Source organism: Cervus elaphus, chromosome 27, assembly GCF_910594005.1.
Source record: "Cervus elaphus chromosome 27, mCerEla1.1, whole genome shotgun sequence".
Classification (NCBI taxonomy): domain Eukaryota; kingdom Metazoa; phylum Chordata; class Mammalia; order Artiodactyla; family Cervidae; genus Cervus; species Cervus elaphus.
The window spans coordinates 7,198,936-7,223,146 of record NC_057841.1 but is presented as its reverse complement, the minus strand read 5'-3'; the positions used below and the strand labels follow the sequence as shown (position 1 = coordinate 7,223,146).

General features: G+C 46.4%; 1 protein-coding gene across 1 annotated transcript in view; it reads left to right on the top strand.

Moving 5' to 3' along the window:
- The window catches only part of GALR1 (galanin receptor 1), a 29,042-nt gene extending 24,291 nt beyond the window's left edge, over nucleotides 1-4,751 (top strand). The window contains exon 2 of the mRNA XM_043889254.1: nucleotides 4,661-4,751. Coding sequence (XP_043745189.1) covers nucleotides 4,661-4,693 — 33 coding nt within the window. The 3' untranslated portion in view covers nucleotides 4,694-4,751. The remainder of the gene's footprint in view (nucleotides 1-4,660) is intronic.
- Nucleotides 4,752-24,211: the final 19,460 nt, after the last annotated feature.

Below are 24,211 nucleotides of genomic sequence, written 5' to 3'. Positions count from 1 at the left end.
GTAGGTGTTAAGGGTGGGTCTGCAGGCAGAGATTCCCTTCTCCTCACCCCATCAACACACCTGAGTGTGCTGGGTGAGCAGAGATGGTTCTGAACTCCCCCAGGCGCTGCGCTGGCCCTCAAATGTATTGTCATTTGTCTCTTTTACTGGAAAGTGTTTCTTAATTATTAAGTCAGAAAGATTATATTACCTTAATCAATCATAGTTTGTGGTCCAAACACAGATGTTGATCTTCTTTACCATTCAGTTAACGCAGTTTTGAACAGCATTTGTGTGTAACTCACCATGCTGTTGTTCAGTTGCTGCGGGGTGTCTAACTCTTTGCGACCCCATGGACCGCAGCACTCCAGTCTTCCCTGTCCTTCACCATCTCCCAGAGTTTACTCAAACTCATGTCCATTGAGCCGATGATGTCATCCATCTATCTCATCCTCTGTCGCCCACTTTTCCTTCTGCCCTCAACCCTTCTCAGCATCAAGGTCTTTTCCAATGAGTCAGCTCTTCGCATCAGGTAGCCAAAGTATTGGAGTTTCAGCTTCAGCATCAGTCCTTCCAATGAATATCTAGGATTTATTTCCTTTAGGATTGAATGGTTTGATCTCCTTGCAGTCCAATAGTTCATTTAGGGGATGCTGAAGGCATGATTGTGTGATGAAGGAAACACATACAAGCAGGGGATTTCCAGGCTTCATGAACAGTTCTAATGTGCTGACAAATAACTGGACCACTAGGCAGCCTGCAATGCATCAGGGCAGCGTGGATGTGCCCTTGAGCAGGTCTCTCACCTCGGCGAGGGCCCAGAGAGCTTTTCATTCTGTGGATTGTATCCGTCCATATTTACAGCATTGGAAATTAAAACAGAAAAATTTAAATATCTATATCAGTTTATTAAAATAATAGTAATTAACTCATTGCATGTTTTAACCCAGATAACCATGTTTGTAAAAAAATGCATGCATAGATATATATACTATAGTGAGGGGAGTGGCCTTGTGTTACGTTCCATCTGCCTGGTGGCCTCAGTGGGGCTGGATGTCATGGGCATTACCGGTGCTGGGAGCCTGTGGTTTCACCTGCCATCCTGGCATTCCATCATCACACACGTCAGTACTCTGAGAAAGGCAGAGTCCGTCCTAGTATTAGTGTGAAAGTGCTTCTGATCCCTGCAGGCTGCCTGCTGACAAGCACAGGCCGGAGCTCAGGGGGAGGGTCTGGGTAGGGACCTGGACTCGGGAGTCATCAGTGGCGGGTTTGACAAGAGACCCGGAAGATCAACGGTAAATCTCAGTGAGGCCACCCCGTGGAGGGCAGGCCAGGAGGAGGCGGCCCCGTGGGACCTTTGTAAAGAGAGGGTCGGGCCACGTGGAGGATCGTAGGAAAAGGTCATAGATAAAACGGCTTCTAAAAGGTGGAGAGAAAACTCCCACTTGCGGCGCAAAGAAGTTACATAAAACCCAGCTCTGCTGAGGACTGTGTCAGTGGGATTAGTAAGAGTAGCTTCAGCGGGGAGTGAAAAAATCCAACTCAGAAAAAGAATAGACGATGACAACGTGACACTGTTAACATATTTCTCAGTGAGGCTGAATTACAGTTTGTCACACTGCTGTTTCCAAGTTCAGCTTTCAAAATGCCTCTGTTTTCTGGGTTCCATGTTCACTGCATTGAGGAGACACTGTTCCCAATCCTCCACACCTCCTTTCTATTTGCTAGAAACAACGTTGGCAGCCTACACACACACGTGTATTAGAATTCACTTGCTGATATATCACATTTCCAAGTATTTAGCAGCTTAAGCCATGTAGGTATATAATCTTACTGTTTTGTAGGTCAGAAGCCCTACACAGCTTTCACTGGACTAAAATCAAAGTGTCAGTAGGGTGGCATTTCTCTCTGAAGCCTCTCAAAGAGAACCCATCTTCTAGCTTTTTCCAAATTCTAGAGGTGTGACATGATTAATTCTGACCATTCTTTCTGAAAGAGGTTCAGTGTGTTGCTGAACCAAACTTGGGTCCCAACAAACAGTAGAGCCAGTCTAGTGACACCAGATTGTTATTAAGAAAAGAATAGTATTTATTGGGCTTCCCAGGTGGCACTAGTGGTAAAGAACCCACCTGTCAATGGAGGAGACTTAAGAGACTCGGATTCCATTCCTGGGTTGGGAAGATCCCCTGGAGGAGGGCATGGCGACCCACTCCAGTATTATTGCCTGGAGAATCCCATGGTCAGAGGAGCCTGTCAGGCTACAGTCCATGGGGTCGAAAAGAGTCTGACACGACTGAAGTGACTTAGCATGCACACATAGTATTTATTACAAGTCACCAAGCAAGAAAAATGGGCAACACATGTTCAAGAGATCTGAACTCCCTGCTGGCCTTGACTGAAGGGTTCTAAAGGCCAAGTGAGGGTCGTTGGTTGCCGGGTGGCAGATCAGCTCACACACGATCCCCTGATTGATGGGGAGGTAACAGGGTAATGTGTCCAGAATCTGTCGTCAACCCTCTGGTTCCAGCCGGTCTAGGGCCACTTGCTGGTGGTCAGCAGGCAGTTATCTTTTCCACCTGCTGCGGGTTTTACTGTCTACAAAGCAGCTCAAGGGCATGGCTCAGGATAATGTCTATAGCCCTTGAGGAGGAACTAAAGGCCCTTGGCTTTGTTTTTGGGATAAACTATTATTACTTTATCTTGCTTGGCTGCTTTCCTTTATTTCTACATTTTCTTACTTGATTAAATTTGCTCTTTGGAACTCAGGGAAGGCCTCAGACACTAAAGTTTTTCTACAAACAAGAGGAGGGGGCAGGATGGGGTCCCAGCAGGCATGGGTGGAACACAGAGGGGAAAGTGGCAGGAGTGGATGCTCTGAGCTGGGGATTCACAGGGAGGAGGTGACGGGGAAGAGCTGGCCCCGCAGGTGCCTGGCGTCAAGCCAGAAAGAGGTGGATAGCTCTGCCGCCCGGAAGGGTGGGTGGGCACACGACCCCAGCAGGGACTCACCACAGGTGGACATTGTCCTTAGAGTAACACCCGTTTTCCACCCCAACAAAGCCCTGCGCTTTGCAAAAGGGGTCTTTCTGCCTGAGAAGATCTTAAAATGCAATTTCCTGTGAAGGACATTCTGCAGGGAAAGACCATAGAAACTCATCCAGGTTTTTGTTTGCTTAATGTTCTTTTCCTTGTTTTGTTCTTTCCTTGATTGTCACTAGACATTTTTAGCTATTTTTGAAAAAATGATTTCAAAACAAGTCAGAAGCCTTGCACATGTGGTTCATAACATTTCATCCTGCCAAGTGCACATTCAAGGTCTCCTCCGTCTCTGACTTTATTCTGACGTTCACCCGTGGTCTCATTTAATATCTGCACAGTAAGAGCAGAGCGTGAGGCTGGGCTGGCCTTCAGTCCTGCCGACCTGGACGTTCCAACGCGCACAGCGTCCACTTGACCGGCTTCTGCAAGACAGGTGGCACAGCACGATGCAGACTGGACCACGAAGTTGCTCTCTGGGGGAGGTCATGAGGGTCACAGGGGCCAGAGGACATTACAGAGTGTGTTGTCAGTGGTAAATGCTTCAAGTGGTAGTTATGGTCCCCGTCAACATCTTCATCACAGTTGTGCTGAAGTCTATACACCCTGGGGTAGGAAACCTGTAATTCACGTCTGAATTCTTTTAGGATAGAAACCTGTCTTCTTTTTTTTCCCCCCATTTATTTTTATTAGTAGGAGGCTAATTACTTTACAATTTTGTAGTGGTTTTTGCCATACATTGACATGAATCAGCCATGGATTCACATGTGTTCCCCATCCTGATCCCCCCTCCCAGAAACCTGTCTTCTTGATCTTTGCAATTTCATGGGGCTCAGTAAGTGTTCACAGGGGCAACACACTTCCCCTCACTGCCCAGCTCTGCACGCTTCAATCACACACCACACACACACACACACACACACACACCACACACACACACACCCCCCACACTGGATATATGTCCAGTAGTGGGATTGCTGGATCTTGTTTTTAGTTTTCTGAAGAAACTCCATACTGTTTTCCACATTGAGATCGCCCAAATCTACTGTGTACAATCAGGTCATACTATTTGGAGAATGAAGGTTTGGATGAAGAGAAAAATATTATGAAATTCTGATTAGTCAGGGTAAGTAACAAATCTAGGGACCCTGCCTCTTTGTCAAACGTCTCCTGTGATCTTAGTTCAACTGTGTCCCCTTTGTTGGGACTTCAGTCTCATGGAGGGAATGCCATGTTAGGCATTTAGAAATGGTTTTGAATTCCAGTTAACCTTTTGTATGCATTTGTTTGACTTCACCAACTCTCCAAATACTTAATCATTTGTGTCCTTTCCTCTCAGTGGCCTCCCTGGAGGAGGAGGAATCCTTGAGAACAGACAGAAATGATTGGGAACCTGAATGTGATCCCTGACTATGTGCTGTGACTGTGAATGCCTGGGATACTCCAGCCCACGGGGCACCTCTTCAACTGGAGAGCAGCTTTTTAGCCGTCATGCCCACCAGACTCCCCTGTGTACTCAGGAGAATGTCACAGCTGCAATTCCGTTTCTTTGCAACAAGAAAAACATTCTTGGCACAACCTCTATGTCATTCCCTCTGCAGTGTTTTCTAATGCGTTCCCTTCATTTATCTGTTTCGGACAGTGTTTTGGACACACCATGTGCCAGGAGCAGTGATGGGCATGAAAGAGATGAAGGAAAGTAGACCCCTGGTGTATATCCTCGTGATAGAGACTGGCATGTGAGCGAACACACACAGCGCCCTCCAAGAAGCAGGTGGTTGGTGCTGCAGGGTCTGGCAAGCGTCTGGACAATCTCACCACGTCCACTCACAGCCCTAAGAACTGATTAAAATGAAGTCATTTACTTCTGGTCTACTTTGGCCCTTGAGGGTGCTTTTTTGTAAGGTTAATTGAATTTTCTAATTCCAAGTAGAGTGTTTGGAAAGATTTTTTAAATCAAATCAGCAAACGTTTGAATTTGTGTGAATTTCCCTCTTCCAGTTGTGTTCTGTTAGTTGCTCAGTTGTATCTGACTCATTGTGACCCTATGCACTGTAGCCCACTCAACTCCTCTGTCCAATGAATTCTCCAGGCAAGAGTACTGGAGTGGGTAGCCATTCCCTTCTCCAAGAGATCTTCCCAACCCCGGGATTGAACCTAGGTCTCCCACATTGTAGGCAGATTTTTTTTTTTTTTTTAAACTGTCTGAGCCACCAGGGAAGCCTTGGGTGATGACCTGCAAAGTAATTCTTGAAAACTTTGAAGTTTTGTGGGGCTCATTCACTGTTGTGTATGATGCTAATATAACCCATTAATTACACAGTATGACTAAGCTGAAGATGTATTTCTAAAAAATAGGGACAAAAATGACCACTCCCCCATCATCACTTCCTGTGTGATAAGTTGAGCTGGTCTAGCTCAGTGATGTGCAGAGCTGGAGCATCTGTGCTCTCCAGGACACAAGCCTGATCATTGCAGGTCCCTGACCTGGTGAAGGACCCTGGGGGAAGAGCTGTCGCCATGAACCAATTTCCCTTGAAATTGCTCCAGCGATATCCAAATAGCCTTGCTTTTGGTGAAACTGAAAGCCTCCACCCAAGCCTTTCAATCAAAAACTTTTTCTGAAATATAAAAATGTTCCATGGCATGTTTTTCATGACAACAGAAATGAGACCCTTTCTATTTTCACATCAGATGATGCTCATTGTAGATACTTGATTCCCTTGAAGAAATTAAAAAAATGAGAAAATGTTGGGAAAAATCATGAAAGATTAGACAAGATAAGACTTCAGGGATCATCTTGCTAAAGCCTTTCTTGTTTTAAGATGAAGGAAATTGAGCTCAGGAGTTAAAAAAATTGTCTAGGTATACATAGGTTTACAACTATTGACACAACAAGGGTTGCTCTGTTCTCCCTGGTTTTTCCATAGAACTTTTTTGGATGAAAGTCAGTTTACCAGAGTCTACTGCTCCTGTTGCTGTTTAGTCGCTCAGTCACGTCCAACTCTTTTGGACTGTAGCCCGCCAGGCTCCTCCGTCCACGGGATTCTCCAGGCAAGAATACTGGAGTGGGGTTGCCATTCCCTTCTCCAGAGGCTCTTCCTGACCCAGGGATCGAACTAGTGGAAGGAAAAATTACTTTCCAAATTGACAGCATATTCACCTTCAATTAATTCTTCATTGTTGAAACATTGGCTTTTATTTTCATGTAACCAAAACCATGAGTAGAGCTGGGATGTCATTTAAACCTCTTCGACCAGGTAATCTTAGTTTTCAGATGAATTATTTAAGTATTTTCAGTTATTTGCAGTGTAGTATATTGCATTAAATCGGGTACATTGGACAGCTTAGAAAGGAGAATTTCTGGGTTGAGAGTCCATTCTGATAGTGAATTCCTCATTTTTCCTGTAAAATAACTAGCCTCACATAAAAAGTTGGAATTTTGAAATTCTACCAAAAGCTAATAGGCATCTGATGTCCCTCCAGTTCCTGAGGAACACTTACCATCTAAAAAAGCTATATTGATGAGCAGTGTAATGTCTGCTGGCTTTCATTCATTGCAGCAAACAGATTTTGCCTCGTGATGCAGAGACCATCTGATGGAAGGGATGGAGGCATGTTGCCATCCTCCATGGTCTCTGTAGATACCCAGGGCTGCATCACCTGGGAAGATGTGTAATATCAAGAATCAGGATTCTGTCTTCAACTGAAATTCTGAAGCCATCTGCACCCTTTCAGAGAGGATTGTTGTTGTTCAGTCTCTCAGTCCTGTCTGACTTTTTGTGACCCCGTGGTCTGCAGCACCCCAGGTCTCCCTGTCCTTCACTATCTCCCAGAATTTACTCAAACACATGTCCATTGAGTTGGTGATGCCATCCAAACATCTCATCCTCTGTCGTCCCCTTCTCCTCCTGCCCTCAATCTTTCCAAGCATGGGTCTTTCCCAGTGACTTGGTTCTTCACATCATGTGGCTAAAGTATTGGAGTTTCAGCTTCAGCATCAGTTCTTCCAACGAATATTCAGGGTTGATTTCCTTTAGGATTGACTGATTTGATCTCCTTGCAGTCCAAGGGACTCTCAAGAGTCTTCTCTAGCACCACAGTTCAAAAGCATCAGTTCTTAGGTTCTCTCTCCCTCTCTTCTTTTCCTCCTTTTCTGATTTTCTAACTAGATTTCCTTCACCACCTAGTTCTGGGAACTTTCTGCAGGTAGTCTTAAATGCTCCAGAATCTGCTCTTGTTGCAGTGAGCCCCCCAAGGTGACTGGCTGATGGGACGCCTTCTGTCCCTGACCAGACAGGTCCGCGGCTCCGGCTCTCCACCCACAGCCTCGCCCAGGGCATGTGTATGGGGTGTCCTGGCAGTGAGAGCTACAGTTCCCAGGAACTGCAGGGCAGGACAAACGGCTGACTGCAGAGAGGTGCAGAGGGGGGACGGGAACAGAGCGAGCGGGAGGACCTCCTCCCTCCTCCCCATCTGCAGGGGCAGCATGACCAGTTTTGCTCAACTCATTTTACTGCTCAAGAACCCAGTTCTCTGCCAGAGGCTGGAGCCAAGTATTGTTTAGAAAATCCTGATGGGCAGATGGTTCTGTAAGAGCTTCCTGTGTCTGGAACCTGGGCCACAGCTAAAGTGTCGTCTTGTTCCTGGGAGTCCAGAGAAGTCGCTGCTCTCACGATCCTGGTCTTCCCTGGTCCTCCCTGGGGATCCAGATGGAAGGAGAGCGCTGGGCGGTGGGAGGGCAGGGCCGTTGGTCCCTCCTGTGCCCGGCTCCCCTGCAACGGGGCTGGACACAGGGTGGCTGTGGGCTTCACTTAAAGAAGGGTATCCCCAAGCTTCTCTCCAGCTTCAACACTGGGGGCTTCACGGCAACCACATCGTAATTCTCAGAATAGGGGTGCCCTGGGTATTGCTGTATTATTGTTGAAAAAAGTACTTTAACATTTAATTTTGCTTTAATAACATGTAATCTTTTTAAAAATTAGTTAATTATTATTATATTTGGCTGTGGCGAGTCTTTGAGAGCCTTTCTGTAGTTGGGGCAAGCAGGGGCAGCTCTCTAGTCGTGGTCCGATGGCCTCTCAGTGCCGTGGCCTCCCGTGTCGCGGAGCACAGCCTCCCGTGTCTCGGACCACAGCCTCCCATGTTGCGGAGCACAGCCTCCCATGTCGCGGACCACAGACTCTCGGGGGTGCGGACTTCAGGAGTTGAGGCCCACAGGCTCTAGAGCACAGCCTCAGTAGTTGGGGTGCATGGGCTTAGTTGATCTAAGGCATGTGGGATCTTCCAGGACGAGGGATTAAACCCATGTCTCCTACATTGGCAGGCGGATTCTTTACCACTGAAACACCAGGCAAGCCACAATAACCTGTAATCTTTATTTGATGGTCCAAGACACAAGGAAAGACCTGATTTTTACCAAGGCAATGAGCTGTACCTGGGCTTCCAAATGGCCTCCTTGTGGCACTCAGGATTATTAGATTTTGTTGTTTTGTTAATTTAATATCACCTCTGGCAAGTATCTGTATTTTTTAAATCATTCCCTTACTCATTTAAGAACTTATTGCTTGTACCCATAAGGCACACACCCACCTGATTAATTTATGAGTAAAAACTAAGTAAAAATGCAAACAAACGGTGGCCAAACCTGCTTGGACATGTTAGTTTGCATAATTGTGAAATTCTAATATAGTTTATAGATTCTTTTTTCCATTTCAAGTTTTCACAGCTGCTTTGGGTATTACTTTCCTGTGTCCAATATTCCTCGGGATTTTTGCCTGTTGTCACATATCAGCTCTGATTTATGGACAATAATACAATAACCCAAGTGAAACCCAATTACAAAAGTATTTGTGAGCAAAGTGTCAATTTTTCCCCAGCAGATTTTTAGAGTGTTTTAATTTTCTGGGGTTAAAAAAAAAATTGTGTGTCCTGTCCTTACTGAATGTCTTCTTGGCAGTAGGTGCAGAACGCTGTTCTCTAGTCCTGTCTTTGTGGCTCTTTAGAGTCCACTTTTTAAAAATAAGTGGTGATAGGTAAGAAGTATCATTTTTCTCTCTCTGAAAATGCTGCTTTTCATTTTTCATTTCAACCTCAGGAAATAAATCACAAAGAAAAAGACCTTAGGAAGTTGAACAAATACATTCATGAAACACTATAAGGCGGGGGTAGTTTGAAAACCACCCCAAACAGCATATCTAGACCAGAAGCGCAGAAGCGTCCTGTCCAGGCAGATGAGCTTCAGTGCGCAGATAAACATCTGGGTCGGGTCATCACTGACTGTGTATCTGCGAAGTAAAGTGAACACAAAACAAAGATAAAGAGGCCCGTATGCTCTGAGGCATGTATGGATGTGAGAGTTGGATCATAAAGAAGGTTGAGCGCCGAAGAATTGATTGTTTTGAATTGTGGTATTGGAGAAGACTCTTGAGAGTCCCTTGGACTGCAAGGAGATTGAACCAGTCCATCCAAAAGGAAGTCAGCCCTGAATATCATTGGGAGGACTGATGCTGAAGCTGAAGCTCCAAAACTTTGGCCACCTGATGTGAAGAGCTGACTCATGGGAAAAGACCCTGATGCTGGGAAAGATTGAGGGCAGGAGGAGGAGGAGGAGGCAGAGGATGGGATGGTTGGATGAGGGTGAGCAGGCTCCAGGAGATGATGAAGGACAGGGAGGCCTGGCATGATGCAGTCCCTGGGGTCGCAGAGTCTGAGGAGACTGAACGACTGAATATCAACAGCTGCTCTGAGAGCAGCTCTGAATACCTCCTGTACATAGGATGGGAGGGGTTTGCTGGGCACAATCGCCCACTGTTGGCAAACATTACTTATGACAATTAAAGGCAGTTAGAAAGGTGCCTCTGTAATTGGCGTTCCCTGTGTTGCATAAAGCAGGCTGTGGGCTCAGTCCCCCTGAGAGCAAAGAGCATCCGATGGGCAGCTGCTCTGAGCTCGGGGAGAACTTGGCCGTGTCTGCAGTCCTCGGGAGAACTGCCCAGAACACTTAGCCAGAAGAAGAGTCTCTTGTGAGCACGGGAATGATATGAATGCAGTCTCAGTGTCCCTCAGCCAGGGTTACTGGAGCCTGGCCTGTGCCCGTGCTCTCTGATGCCTCGGGCCACGTGGCAGGGTTGAGCCGAGTCACAGAGAGCTGGGCCCTGCGAAGCTGAAACCGTGCACCGTTTGGCTCTGCAAAAATGCTTGCTGACCCCTGGTGTAGATGGATTCCCGTGAAGCGCTCAGGTACCAGGTCCACACTCAGGGAGGGTCGTGAGGCAGGTGTGAGTGAGGGCTCGCCTGTGGTGCCCACCAGAGGCGCAGACTCTAGGAGAACAGCTTCATCTGAGCCAAAACCACGTCTCTGGGTGTGATCACAGGCTTTCCTCGGCTTCCTCGCCAAGATCCTGGGCTCAGGTCCAGCTAGGGAGCTCTTCACAAGGCTGGCTTGCTCTGGGTGCTCTTATGTTGCTTGCATCGGGCACGTGGATGTGATGATGGGAGGCTGGGGACGCGGAGCTTGTAATGCCCAGAAAGCCACTTACTGTGGTCAAATTGCCAGAAACTCTTGCATTTTCAGAAGCCTGTGTTGTTTGTTCATGGCTGAGTTTGCCAAAGTATGTTTGCCAGGATGCTGGCTGTGAGTGTTACACCCTGAAAAATGGGTCCAGGATAAAAAATTGGGTCCAGGATAAAAAAAAATGGGTCCAGGATTAAAAACAAAAGACAAAACAAAAATCAAGCAAATTCTAAAACTTTGCGCGCACCTGAAATTGACACCCTCTCTCCTGGAGACACAGGCTGTGTTATTAATCTGTTAGCATCCTCAGGCACTTTTGTAAACTGAGTGCGATTCTGTTTCTTCCAGCCATGCAACCACAGAACCCTCTTCCTACGCCCAGAACAAACAGGTCTTACTTACCATTTTGGGTAACTAGCCCCTAGCAAGGCCTCATTGGTAAGTGATGCTTTGGACTGACCTCTGCTTATTCCTAAGGGTAAAGGATTCTTTCACATCTAAAGACATGTTACTTTCAGATTAGATGCAATATTGCTTTGTTTGTTCCCGGGAATATTTTTAGCTTAGAGACTATATTTGGAAATGTAAGTCTTATTACATCAAAGAGCATTCAATGTAAATGACTTTCACTTTCAAAGATTTCAATAGTTGGATGAATAAGAAAATATGCAATTCAAATAGAATTCATTCTATTCTATGGGCTGAGAACTCTATCATATTATTTTCTCCTGTGATGACAGGAGACAATAAAATATATCAGTGGCTTTCATGTGATTATAGGAATAAGACTATTATAGGCAGGAATGCTTAAAAAGGAAAATTAAAAACTGCTTAATTGTAGTATCAGGTGGCGCTAGTGGTAAAGAATACGCCTGCCAGTGCAGGAGACTCAGGAGACTCGGGTTCAATCCCTGGGTTGAAGAGATTCCCTGAAAGAGGACATGGCAGCCCGCCCCAGTATTCTTGCCTGGAGAATCCCAAGGACAGAGAAGCCTGGCGGGCTACAGTCCATAGGGTCACAAAGAGTCGGACATGACTGAACTGACTTAGCACGCACGCACTGTAATTAACGCAACCAATTGTCTCATAACTAGATTTCTTTTCTTTCTTGAAAGAAAGAAAGTGAAATGCTCTAAAACTAAAACTTTGACCAAAATTTTTCGCTTTATGATAAATATGGAAGCAATAAGGCCTATGTTGATGCATATTAAAAATTTTATGCGTTTTTTTCTTTTTACATTTGCTTCTGTACTTTATTCAGTTCAGTTCAGTTCAGTTGCTCAGTCGTGTCCAACTCTCTGCAACCCCATGAATCGCAGCACGCCAGGCCTCCCTGTCCATCACCAACTGCCAGAGTTTACTCAAACTCATACCCATCAAGTCAGTGATGCCATCCAGCCATCTCATCCTCTGTCATCCCCTTCTCCTCCTGCCCCCAATCCCTCCCAGCATCAGGGTCTTTTCCAATGAGTCAACTCTTCGCATGAGGTGGCCAAAGTATTGGAGTTTCAGCTTCAGCATCAGTCCTTCCAATGAACACCCAGGACTTATCTCCTTCAGGATGGACTGGCTGGATCTCCTTGCAGTCCAAGGGACTCTCAAGAGTCTTCTCCAACACCACAGTTCAAAACATCATTTTTTCCGGCATTCAGCTTTCTTCACAGTCCAACTCTCACATCCATACATGACCACTGGAAAAACCATAGCCTTGACCAGACGGACCTTTGTTGGCAAAGTAATGTCTCTACTTTTTAATATGCTATCTAGGTTGGTCATAACTTTCCTTCCAAGGAGTAAGTGTCTTTTAATTTCATGGCTGCAGTCACCATCTGCAGTGATTTTGGAGCCCCCCAAAATAAAGTCTGACACTGTTTCCACTGTCTCTCCATCTATTTCCCATGAGGTGATGGGACCAGATGCCATGATCTTAGTTTTCTGAGCCAACTTTTTCACTCTCCTCTTTCACTTTCATCAAGAGGCTTTTTAGTTCCTCTTCACTCTCTGCCATAAGGGTGGTGTCATCTGCATATCTGAGGTTATTGATATTTCTCCCGGCAATCTTGATTCCAGCTTGTGCTTCTTCCAGCCCAGCGTTTCTCATGATGTACTCTGCATGTAAGTTAAATAAGCAGGGTGACAATATACAGCCTTCACGTACTCCTTTTCCTATTTGGAACCAGTCTGTTGGTCCATGTCCAGTTCTAACTGTTGCTTCCTGACCTGCATACAGGTTTCTCAAGAGGCAGGTCAGGTGGTCTGGTATTCCCATCTCCTTCAGAATTTTCCACAGTTTATTGTGATCCACATAGTTGAAGGCTTTGGCGTAGTCAATAAAGCAGAAATAGATGTTTTTCTGGAACTCTCTTGCTTTTTCGATGATCCAGCGGATATTGGCAATTTGATCTCTGGTTCCTCTGCCTTTTCTAAAACCAGCTTGAACATCTGGAAGTTCTTGGTTCACGTATTGCTGAAGCCTGGCTTGGAGAATTTTGAGCATAACTTTACTAGCGTGTGAGATGAGTGTAATTGTGCGGTAGTTTGAGCATTCTTTGGGATTGCCTTTCTTAGGGATTGGAATGAAAACGGACCTTTTCCAGTCCTGTGGCCACTGCTGAGTTTTCTAAATTTGCTGGCATATTGAATATAGCACTTTCACAGCATCATCTTTCAGGATTTGAAATAGCTCAACTGGAATTCCATGACATCCACTAGCTTTGTTCATAGTGATGCTGTACTTTATTAGTTGATATTAATTATGTTAATGTCAGATCAATAGTCTGCTGTTTTTAGAACTTAAGACTGGAAATTTCTCTCCCTTTGTGTTTTTGTTATAAATTCTTAATTTTGCTGCAGTGTGGCTAGAAAAACATAGCTTATACAATTTCTCATTTTTGGAGTTTGTTGAGATTTTTTGTATGGCCTGAGAGATGGTTTCTGATATTAATGTTCAAAATTCCTCCCTATGGTTTGCACTTAGTGGTTTAACTTGCCTCTTTCAATTTAAGCTCCCTGTGTCTATTCCTTTAGCTTTGTGAGTTTTTTTTTTTTAATTGAGGTTTGGTTGATTTACAATATTTGATTAGTTTCAGGAGTACAGCAGAGTGAGCCATCATTTTATAGACTACACTCTAGTCATAGTTATTGTAAAATATTGGCTGTACCAGCTATGTGTTTTGAGGGCCCTGGGCACATGTATTTTGTGGAATTTCATATGTTTGCTTTTCACTGAAGATTATTTTTGTCATACTGAGACTTTTTTGGTTCAAAATGTAATGTAACTAATTCATATCTATTTGTAATCAACAGATCATCTTTTCTGTTTTGTTTTGCTTGTATCTCGTGGTAGTTTCTTTGATTTTTAAATTTCTTTTGCAATACGAATTGTGACTTCCTTGGTTATTTTCCTCCAGCATCTCGAGGGGCATCTTCTGAGTATCTCAGACAAAGCAGGGTGACCACTTGCTCAGGGCTGCTCTGCGTGTTCTGAGTGAGCCACACTTCTGCACGTCCTTCGTGTTAACCAGGCTGGTCAGTTGCCATCTTGGGTCCGACCCTGGTGGCTGACTTGAGAGACTGGCTGAACGACTGAGCTTTCCCTTCCTCAAACTTGAAGGAGGGATTTTAACTCAGAAACTGGGGGAGGGGTTGTGGCACCCCCAGACAGAGCTGGGGTGGGGAAGACCCTGGCCAGCCCGTCACTCTCTCCCTGGAACCCATGCAGCCCCTGGTCTGTTCTTTGGCCCTGTGGCTCTGCCCTTCAGGGTGCGCAGCCCCCCAGACCCCTTACAGCTGGTGTGACCGGCCGGGGCTTGGCCGTGTGTGGCTCACCCTGCTCTCCGGGAGGCGCCAGTTCTGGGGAACCACATCTCAGAGTACTTCTCTCTTCCCCAGGCGGAGAGCCTGAGACGCTTTCCAGTGCTTGGAAATTGTGAAATTGTAAACATTCATGTCCAGGTGTTTGCATGAGCACTTGTTTTTATTTCACGTGTGTAAATGCCTACACAGGGGACTTCTGGGTATGATGAGTGTGTCTGAAGTGTAAGGAATTGCTGGCTGCGGCAGGCTGCATCCTTGGCAGCAGTGTATGAGAAACCCAGTTCAGTGTCCTCTCCAGGACTGGACTTGTCAGTGTTTTTTCTTTCTTAGCAGCTAATCGGTGGTGTCTCATAGTTATAATCTGTATTTTCCTATGGATTACTGATGTTGGAGCCCTTCCCCACTGGTACTAGTGGTAAAGAACCTGCCTGTCAATGCAGGAGATGCAAGAGATGCAGATTCGATTCCTTGGATCAGGAAGATCCCCTGGAGGAGGGCATGGCTACCTACTCCAGTATTCTTGCCTGGAGAATCCCATGGACAGAGAAGCCTGGCAGATGACAGCCCGTAGAGTCACAAAGATTTGGACACGACTGAAGCGACTTAGCATGCTTGATGTTGGCATCTTCTCATTTTATCTTTTTGATCATCCATGTATCTTCCTTGGTGAAATGTCCATTCAAATCTTTTGACCATTTTTAAATACTGGGTTGCTGTTTTTCACGTTATTAACTTAGATGTTTCTTTCTTTATTCTGGAAATAAGTTCTGTTCAGATATTTGACTTTAGAGATTTTCTCTCAGTCTAGCTCTTATCTCTTCATTTTTTTTCCAACTGTCTCTGGAAGAGTAACATGCTTTAACTTTGAGGAGCTTGACCCTGGTCCATAATTACTCCCTTTAAATATAGACCATTGTTTCTGACTTGTGCCTTTCCATTATAGTATTACAGTATTATTTTGAGTAAATATGTTCCTTCTGGATCAAAAATGTTCCATCATATGGAAAAAAAATTAAAAAAATGTTCCATCATTTTTCACTCTAACTTATTAATTTTCCATGGTTGCCTCAAGAAAACATATTTTTGAGTGATAAGGATGGAAGGTACACTTCTGTACCATAAATATGTGCATGTTCTAACTCAGTGTCTCTGCTCCAGTGTCTTAGAGTCTTACAGACTAATGACCCATCCTATGTGTCTCCAAAAGAAGTTATAGATTTCAGGTGTACTCAGAGCTTTTATGTGTATTTAAATTTTAATGTTCTTTTCTTCTTATTTGTTTTTACATTTACTTCTTTTCTTTATGTCTTGATATTAATATGGTAACATTAGAGTAGATTTAACATGTGGAGAAGGATTTGCTTGATCACTTCTTCTGCTTTCTGTTGCTTTTCTCTTTCCCTTTCCATATGTGTGGCTTGTTGTGGTTGCTGTTGTTGTTAAAATATGCCTATTTATTCCACGGTTGACTTTTCTATCTAATTCATATTTTAATGGGTTATTTGCTTAAGTAAAGTGTAAAGAGAAACTTTTTTTGTGCCTCTTCAAAGCACTTAATGCATTGTTCATTCTACAGTCAAATCTCAGGGCATGTTGGTTACTAATTGGTAAAAATAAAATGAAAAATTTCCAGTCATATAGACTGCACAATTTTGAGAAAAGAATGTCTCTTTCAAAAACTTTTACGCCACCATGTTTTATATTCTCAGCCCAGAGGAATCAGGTGGAGAGGGAGGTGGGAGGGGGGATCGGGATTGGGAATAAAGACCTGCCCTCTGTAGTTGAAATAAAAAAAAAAAAAAAAGACTGAGTATTTTAATGAGAAACTGAAAATCATAGAGTTTTTCAAAGCAGAAATGAATTTTTCAAAAACTATCAAATAGCATTTCCAACAATGTTCTAAATGGCCACGTGGAAAAGGCAGACAGATGGATACACACTACAGGGAGGCAGAAATCTATGATCAAATCTTCTGTTCCTTTAAAACTGTGAAGAAGGAAAGAATCGGGTAAATGAGAAGGTTCCTTACGAATAACCTGGAAAACCCAGAACCGAGCGTGACTTCTCCCCAAAGGGTCTAGAAAGGGCAGCTGGCATCTCAACCCCTCTTTCCAAGCTGATTTTATGTATTTCCCCCACAATTTATATATGAATGGAAAGGAATTGTTTTCCTGACTTGTACAGTATTTGTGGTATGTGGAAAATGCCCAGTGAAGGTGTAATAAATAAGTCAGGTTTTAGTTTACACCCCAGAGGCTCTCTTCTCACCTACCAGATGGGTTTTCTTTTGGGTTTAGGTATTTAATGGATTTTATTGTCAAGAAGGTACCAGCTCTCATAAAGAAAAAATATGCATGCTGGATGAAGGAATTAGTTCGAATCTTATATCTGTTGTAGGGCAGCTGTTCTCAAAGGTGGTCCCAGGAACAGCAGAGGCAGCCTCCTGGGGACCTTGCTAGACTCCACCCCGTCTACTGGGCAGTGTCTCTTGGTAGGGCTGGGCGCTGGTGCTGTGACCTGCTCTCCAGGTGATGTGGGTGTAGCTCAAGCCGAGAGCCCTCTTGTGAAAAGACCCATCAGTCACGGACCACCTGCATGTAAAGTGTGTGTCACAGCGCCTGACTCTGGGTACTGGATACATTTTGATCTCCAGCCTTCCTTTACCACTTCTTCTGTTGGACAGAATGAAATCTTGTGGACATTTAACATTTGAAAAACTGTACAACCTCTCCATGGTAAGTCACTTCAATCGTGTCTGACTCTTTGCAACCCTGTAGACCATAGGAACCCACCAGGCTCCTCTGTCCATGGAAGTCTACAGGCAAGAACACTACAGTGGATTTCCATGCCCTTCTCCAGGGGATCTTCCCGACCCAGGGATTGAACCCTCGTTTCTTATGTCTCCTGCATTGGCAGGTGAGTTCTTTACCACTAGCACAACCTCTCCAGTCATCATCAAATTTTAAAAACAGTGGAACACATTTTAAATCAGATTGATAAGCATATGAGAAAACACATACACATTGTGTATGGGAGTAGGAACTGGGGCAGTCTTTAAGAAGATTCATTTAACTCTGTGGACTCTGCAACCTCTGCCTCTCTGACCCATCAGCTGTGCTTTCAGGAGTCTCCTGCAGAAATAGCAGGTGCCCAGAGAAATGGTGCCCAGAAACATTATTTGTGATAGCAAAACATCGGAAACAGCTTGAATGAAAAACTCTTAGTATTGGATTGTCTGTATTAAAATTGATGCACAGATAAACATAACAGCATACCTGGAAATGCATTTTGGAGCTGTGTTGGAGTTGGAAATATGTAGAAATGATGTAGAAAGATAAATTCTCAAATAGACCACAGTGATTATCTCCAGGATCGGGTCACAGAGATGAAGAAAAGGTAGATAGAAGTTTTGACCATTCTTCTAAAATGCCTGTACTGTTTCTAAACCACAAGAATATGCAAATTTTGTGATTTAAATAGTCACAACTAAAATGAAAGTGAAAAGAAATCTCTAGAGGCCATATTTCCATCAGGATGGTATGACTCAGGCTTTAAGTTAGAAAAGGTGTGTGCAGACCCAGCGCTGGTGGTTTTGGGAGCAGAAGGCTCTGGACGTCCTGATGCAGAGGAGACTGCAGGGCAGCGCAGGGCAGAGGGCGGCCCGCGGTTGAGGACTAGGAGCTGCGTAGATGCCCCGCAAGGGACTGTCACTTCTCAGAGCCTGATTCTTGGAGCTGAGTTCCAACACGATCCTGAGCCAGGTGACGCTCAGCCAGTGTCTCTCCCAAGGGAGCAGCTAAGTCAAAGTTGCTCAGCATAATTACCGCTGATCCCTTCATGATTTAACTGGGGAGACACATATGTAAACACAAGGGGAAATGAGCATAATGGAGTGACTGGGGCCAGGGGAACCCAGAGGAATGCCTTCCCCCCTGTGCAAGTTACCTGCAGGGGCAGACTTGTAACTTGGAAGCGGGAATACGGAGGAGGGCAGAGGACTTGGAAGAGGGAGAATAGAGTTTGGGAAGTTCGTCTGCAGCTCTTGCGATAATCCAAGACATAATAATTGGGAGGCATTTTGGAAGGAGAACAAGCAGGAATGCTGTCAGCATGGGGAGTGGGATGTTTCCCCTGGAAACAGGTACTTGTAGGTGATGACTGGGTTTCCCAGGTGGCTCAGCGGTGAATAATTCTCCTGCAACCTGGGAGACATAGGTTTGATCCCCAGGTCGGGAAGATGCCCTGGAGAAGGGAACGGCAAACCACTCCAGTTTTCTTGCCTGGGAAATCCCATGGACAGAGGAGCCTGGAGGGCTACAGTCCACGGGGTCACGAAAAGTCAGACATGACTGAGTGACTAAGCAAGCAAGCAAGGAAATATGTGATTAAATGAAAGATCTTAAATGGGAAGATTATCCTGGATGGTCATGGGGACCCAGTGGAGCCTCAAGGATCCTTATACAACAAACAAGGGAGGGGTAGAGGCAGAGAAAGGGTTGTGGTGGCGGGGACAGATGGAGAGGGAGTCTGCAAGATGCTGCGGTCCTTGCTCTGAAGATGGGGTCAGAGGCCGTGGACCAGAGATGCAGACAGCCTTTGGCCCCTGGAAAGGGAAGCACCCTGAGGAGGAACCAGCCATCCAATGCCTTCCCTTCAGCTCTGTGACGCTCATTCAGGACAACTGTGAGAGAGTAAGAGAGCCGTCGTGCCGGGGGGTAACTCCTTGCACATCCAGAGACGACAACTGTGTGGTCCTTCGGGCCACCAGAACCGTGTAAGCTTAGATCTGGTCTGTGCTGGGCTTTAGGCCACGGACGTCTTTACTGACCTGTAGAAAGCTTCTCTTTCTGGCGTGGACAGATGGAGGAGAGGTCCTATTCGCCAGTTCAGGAATTAACACCACCGGCATCACCATTACCACTCCGGAGTGCTCTTGTGTGGGCGTTACTCTGACTCAGCTTTCCTCTGAAGATACTCCAGGGACTGGGAACATGGCATCTGGGGAGGTAAACTTGACCCCCACAGTCCCACGTGGGGGAGGAAACATGGCCACAGACTCGGCGAAAAGACCAACCCAGTTCTTGCAGAAGAAACTAGAACACATCCGTGGGCCCAGGGACATTCCTAATCACCAGGAACTGAACTAAGAGACCTTCATCCCAAGACCCCCTGAGTTCTGAGGACATGGTCATTCAGAAGCAGGGCCGCAGGGTGTAGAACCGCAGCCAGACCCCGAGTCCCGCCTCCCGCTTTGGATCTGGCAGGGCGGGGGGGCAAGGCTGGCTTCCCATCCTGTGCTCTGATCTCGGCCAACCCTTTTTTCTTTTCTCTTTTTTGGTTTGGAGGTGATTGTTCACCAGGGAACAAAGTGACCTCGTCAGCAAGTTACAGACAGACTAAATGTTCTGCTTCACAGAGGATTCGTCTCTGACTTCACTGTAACAGCTGAGCTGCCGGTCTTCGTGTCTTCAGAGGGGGTTGCAGCACCCGCCGGCCTTCTGTTGGGCACAGACAAGCCTCTGGGAACCCCTGGGCCTTCTGCTGGGCGCAGACAAGCCTCTGGGAACCCCCTGGCCTTCTGCTGGGTGCAGACAAGCCTCTGGGAACCCCTGGGCCTTCTGCTGGGCGCAGACAAGACTCTGGGAATGGCCACGGCCATCTGTCCCATGCCTCCAGAGCCTCTTACTCAAGCCTTCAGAGTCCTGAATTTTCTCCAGCCTGGACCTGTCGACCAGCACGGGGAACTCTCCTCAACATTCTGCGACAACCTATGTGGGAGAAGAATCTGAGAGACAGCGCTGTAGGAGTGTGTCCAGCTGAACTGACTCTGCGGCGCACCTGAGGCTGACACAACACTGTAAGTCAAAGTGAAAGTGAAAGTGAAAGTGAAAGTGAAGGCGCTCAGTCATGTCTGGCTCGTTGTGACCCCATGGACTGTAGCCTACCAGGCTCTTCCATTTGTGGGGTTCTCCAGGCAAGAATACTGGAGTGGGGTTGCCATTTAAGTTAACTATAGTCCCAAACCAAAACAACAGCAGCAAAAGCTACTCCGGCCAGCACAGTGCAAGCTGACACCTTTATTCCACATTCTACTTTGTAATGAGGAAGCCAACAGCTCTTCAGTGCCTTCAGCCCACAGGCAATCCATTTACTCAAAGCTGGCTCACTGGCTTCTCAAGGTGAGACATCCTGACTGCTTCTTGGGTGGAAGCTTGAATGCTCGACCAGACATGATTAAGATGATTTTATCAGCTCAGTGGGAGCGTCCGTTCTTCACTGATGAACGTGATGAAATACCTCTTTGGTAAATCTTGTGATTAACCACAGACGGGCACTGGCAAACTGCAAATGTCTCCAATACATACACAGAAAGTGTCTGGTGGAAGGTTGGGACAGGGATTTTATTTTCATAAAAGAGGCAGAGGAAGAGCAAGAGGAAAAGTAAGCAGCAGAGTCTGGAGAGAATGCAAAATGTGAAGAAAATGGAACACAAGATCATGTTTAAAAGGGAAAGTGTTAGTCGATCAGTTGTCTGAGTCTGTGCGACCCCATGGACTGTAGCCCACCAGGCTCCTCTGTGCAGGGAATTCTCCAGGCAAGAGTACTGGTGTGGATTGCCATTCCCTTCTGCAGGGGGTCTTCCTGACCCCCGGATTGAACCTGGGTCTATTATTTAGAAACTGAGCCCCTAAGATCATGTTCAGTGTCTAAATAATACCAAGAACATAGCAGAATGCCATTGGACACCATGTGATTCTGCATTTGGTCTTGTTCTTAAAGGGGGTGAAAGACTGGCCTTCTGGTTTGATAAGCCATGTGCTTGGTGAGAGAACGGAGCAGCTCGAATGCTCAGGGCTTTTGTCCGGAAGAAGGACGGCACTCGAGTGGGGTTGGGGGTTGGGGGACTAGGAGCCTCAAGGAGGTGGGTTCCCAGGGTAGGTGTGATGCTGGCAGGGCGGTGGGCTCCAGAGTCACCAGCCAGGAGCGTTGCCTGCCTCAGGGGTTCATGCTGCCTCCACAGGACAGACCCTGGGGCAGCTTCGATGTGCCGGTGACAGCACTGACCTGGGCAGCAGGTGGTCTCCTCTATGGGAGCCGGGAGCCCCTTCCCCGAACGTGAGCCCAGGAGAACCCGAGAAGCTTGCTCTTTGTCCTGAGGTCTCTAGCTTTCACAAGCTTCCTATTAAAATGCTAATGATGCTCAGATCCCAGCCCCAGGGAGATACTGCGGGGGATTCTGCTATGGAAAATCTCATCACACCTCTGGAAGCCCAGAGTGCCTACTAACATGGCTATGAGAGCTATAATAACAATTTTAATAATCGATGGCCTCTCAGACACTTAATTTTGGTGTAACAGAATTATTGAATTCTAGAGCTGGAAAGGATTTAAAGAAGCCCGATTTCCAAAGTCTCCTGCTGTACATTGGGAAGCAGGGCCCAGTGGCCGGATCCAGCAGAGCTGTGGGTGGGGGACCGGTGGTCCCCTCACTGGGGGCCGAGTGCACAGACGCCCACGAGGCCTGTGCTGGACCCCTTAGGTTTCCCAACTCCTGCGGCCCCATCTGCAGGATCTGTGTTGACAGAATTCGAGCTTCTCAGTAGAGCTACTAGTGGAATGAGGGTACGGTATTTGTCTTTTAGATCAGGAGCTAGGATTCAGAGCGGTTTAGTGACTCAACTCTGGAAACAAAACAAAGTACAAAAGGGAAAAAAAAATCCCTGAGATCACACTTGGCTCTTGGTCCAATGCACCTCCCCCTCTCCCTGCAAAGTGTCAAGTCTGGTCCTGGAACCCTGGGGCTTTATCTGGGCCCTCAGGAGGCCACCAGCCGGTAGCTGGGTTCCTCAGGGTCCCTACAGTCAGGGGGCCTCAGGAAGGGGGTGTTTGGAGCAGGTAGACATTCAGAGAGTCAGCAGGACCAGGCCTCAGGGCCCTTTCCTTCCCCACAGGGCTCTGGGCCTGGCAGAGCTCTGCCTGTGTCTGGGGAGGAGAGGAGAGGGTGGCTCCCACAGGTCTCCTGACGTGCTCTGCGGGTTGTCGGGCCAAGGGCTCCAGTTCCCGTGGTCCTATAGCTGTCAGGTCAGGCGAGGTCCCCATGGTGGACACTTCATGCTGGGGTCCTCACGCTCCAGCTCCTTCAGTGGGGCTTGCAGGGGTGGGCGGGCACCGAGGGAGGGACTGACACGAGCATGGGACCAGCAAGGACCTGGGGGGCCTCCAGGCCCCTCTGCCAGGCCATCTGATGGGGTTTGGGGGCCAGTCCTTGCAGGTCCAGTGCTCCTGATGGTCACTTCCTGCCCCGCCAGCCACCTGTTCTTCAGGTGAGGCCGACCTTGCCAAGAGCAGCAAAGAGCCTCCCTCCAGGGCTCCATCCTGCACTCACACGGCACACGGCTCGCTCCAGCAATCACACAGCTCAGCTGGGGCCTCCTTCCACACAGACTGGGGCTGGCAGAGCTGAGGCGGGTCTGAGCATGCACCAGGAGCTCCTGGTGACACGGTTTTGTGGAGGTGAGAACTTAGAGAACAGTTGAGGCCTCACCTCGTGTGGAGGTCACACTTACACACTGAGGTCCTCTTTATGAGGCGAGCTGCTCAGAAGCCCTGACTCAGAGCTTCTCAAATCGAGGTCCCCAAAGCAGGAGGATCAGCCTCTCCAGGAACCTCATTAGAAACTCAAGTTCTTGGGCCCCACTCCAAACCTACTGAGTCAGAAACTGGGGCTGCAGAAACAGTGTTTTAACAAGACTTCCAGGTGATACCAGGCTTCCCAGGTGGTGCTACTGGTAAAGAACCCAGCTATTAATGCAGGAGACATAAGAGTGTGGGTTCGATACTTGGGTTAGGAAGATCCCCTGGAGGAGGGCATGGCAACCTACTCCAGTATTCTTGCCTGGAGAATCCCATGGACAGAGGAGACTGGCAGGCTACAGTTCATGGGGTCGCAGAATCAGACTTGACAGTGACTAAACAACAACATTAAAAACAGAAATAACTATAATTTTGGTTACTTATTTTTAATGTAGTAGATATCATACTGTCTCACCTCCTGTTTTCTCACATATCTTGGAAGTATTTGGAGCTTAAAATCATTAGTTTTCCTTTCCTGAAATTCCCAAATAAATTTTTTAAATGTCATGGACTTTCACACATGAAAGTTCAGTCAAATATATTTATTAAATGAATGTCACATGCATAATAATCTGCTCTTGTTCTTTTAATGAAAATGTCAACCCACTTATTGATTATTCAGTAACTTAATGATAGACATGTTCTTAATAATGGTGTGATATCAGAGTTTATGGGCTTCCCAGGTGGTGCTAGTGGTAAAGAATCCACCTGCCAATACAGGAGACACACGAGACACAGGTTCAATCCCTGGGTTGGGAAGATCCCCTGGAGGAGGGCATGGCAACCCGCTCCAGTATTCTTGCCTGGAGAATCCAATGAACAGAGGAGCCTGGTGGGTTACACTCCAGGGGGTCACAAAGAGTCAGACACAGCTGAGTACATACATACATACATTCACTGTAGTTTAAAGGAAAAACAACTCCATAGGTTTCATAAATTTGGCATAAGTGGATAAAACGACTTACTATTATCTCAGATTTCCTTTCTGGAAAGAATAGTTTACCTTAACACAATGTGTGTGAATGCAGATAGAGTCTTAACGCTCAGAGAAGAGCACATGGTTTAGTTAATGGTGCCACCACCCGCACCCATTTTTCTGAAGGCTTTAGAAACTAGAATTATAATTGAACTGTATCTACACCCTTGTCGCTCAGCACTGAGATTGTTTCACTGCACATTTATGTGCAGGTTTTCTAAGCTGCATTGCCTTTCTAATTACACTTATCT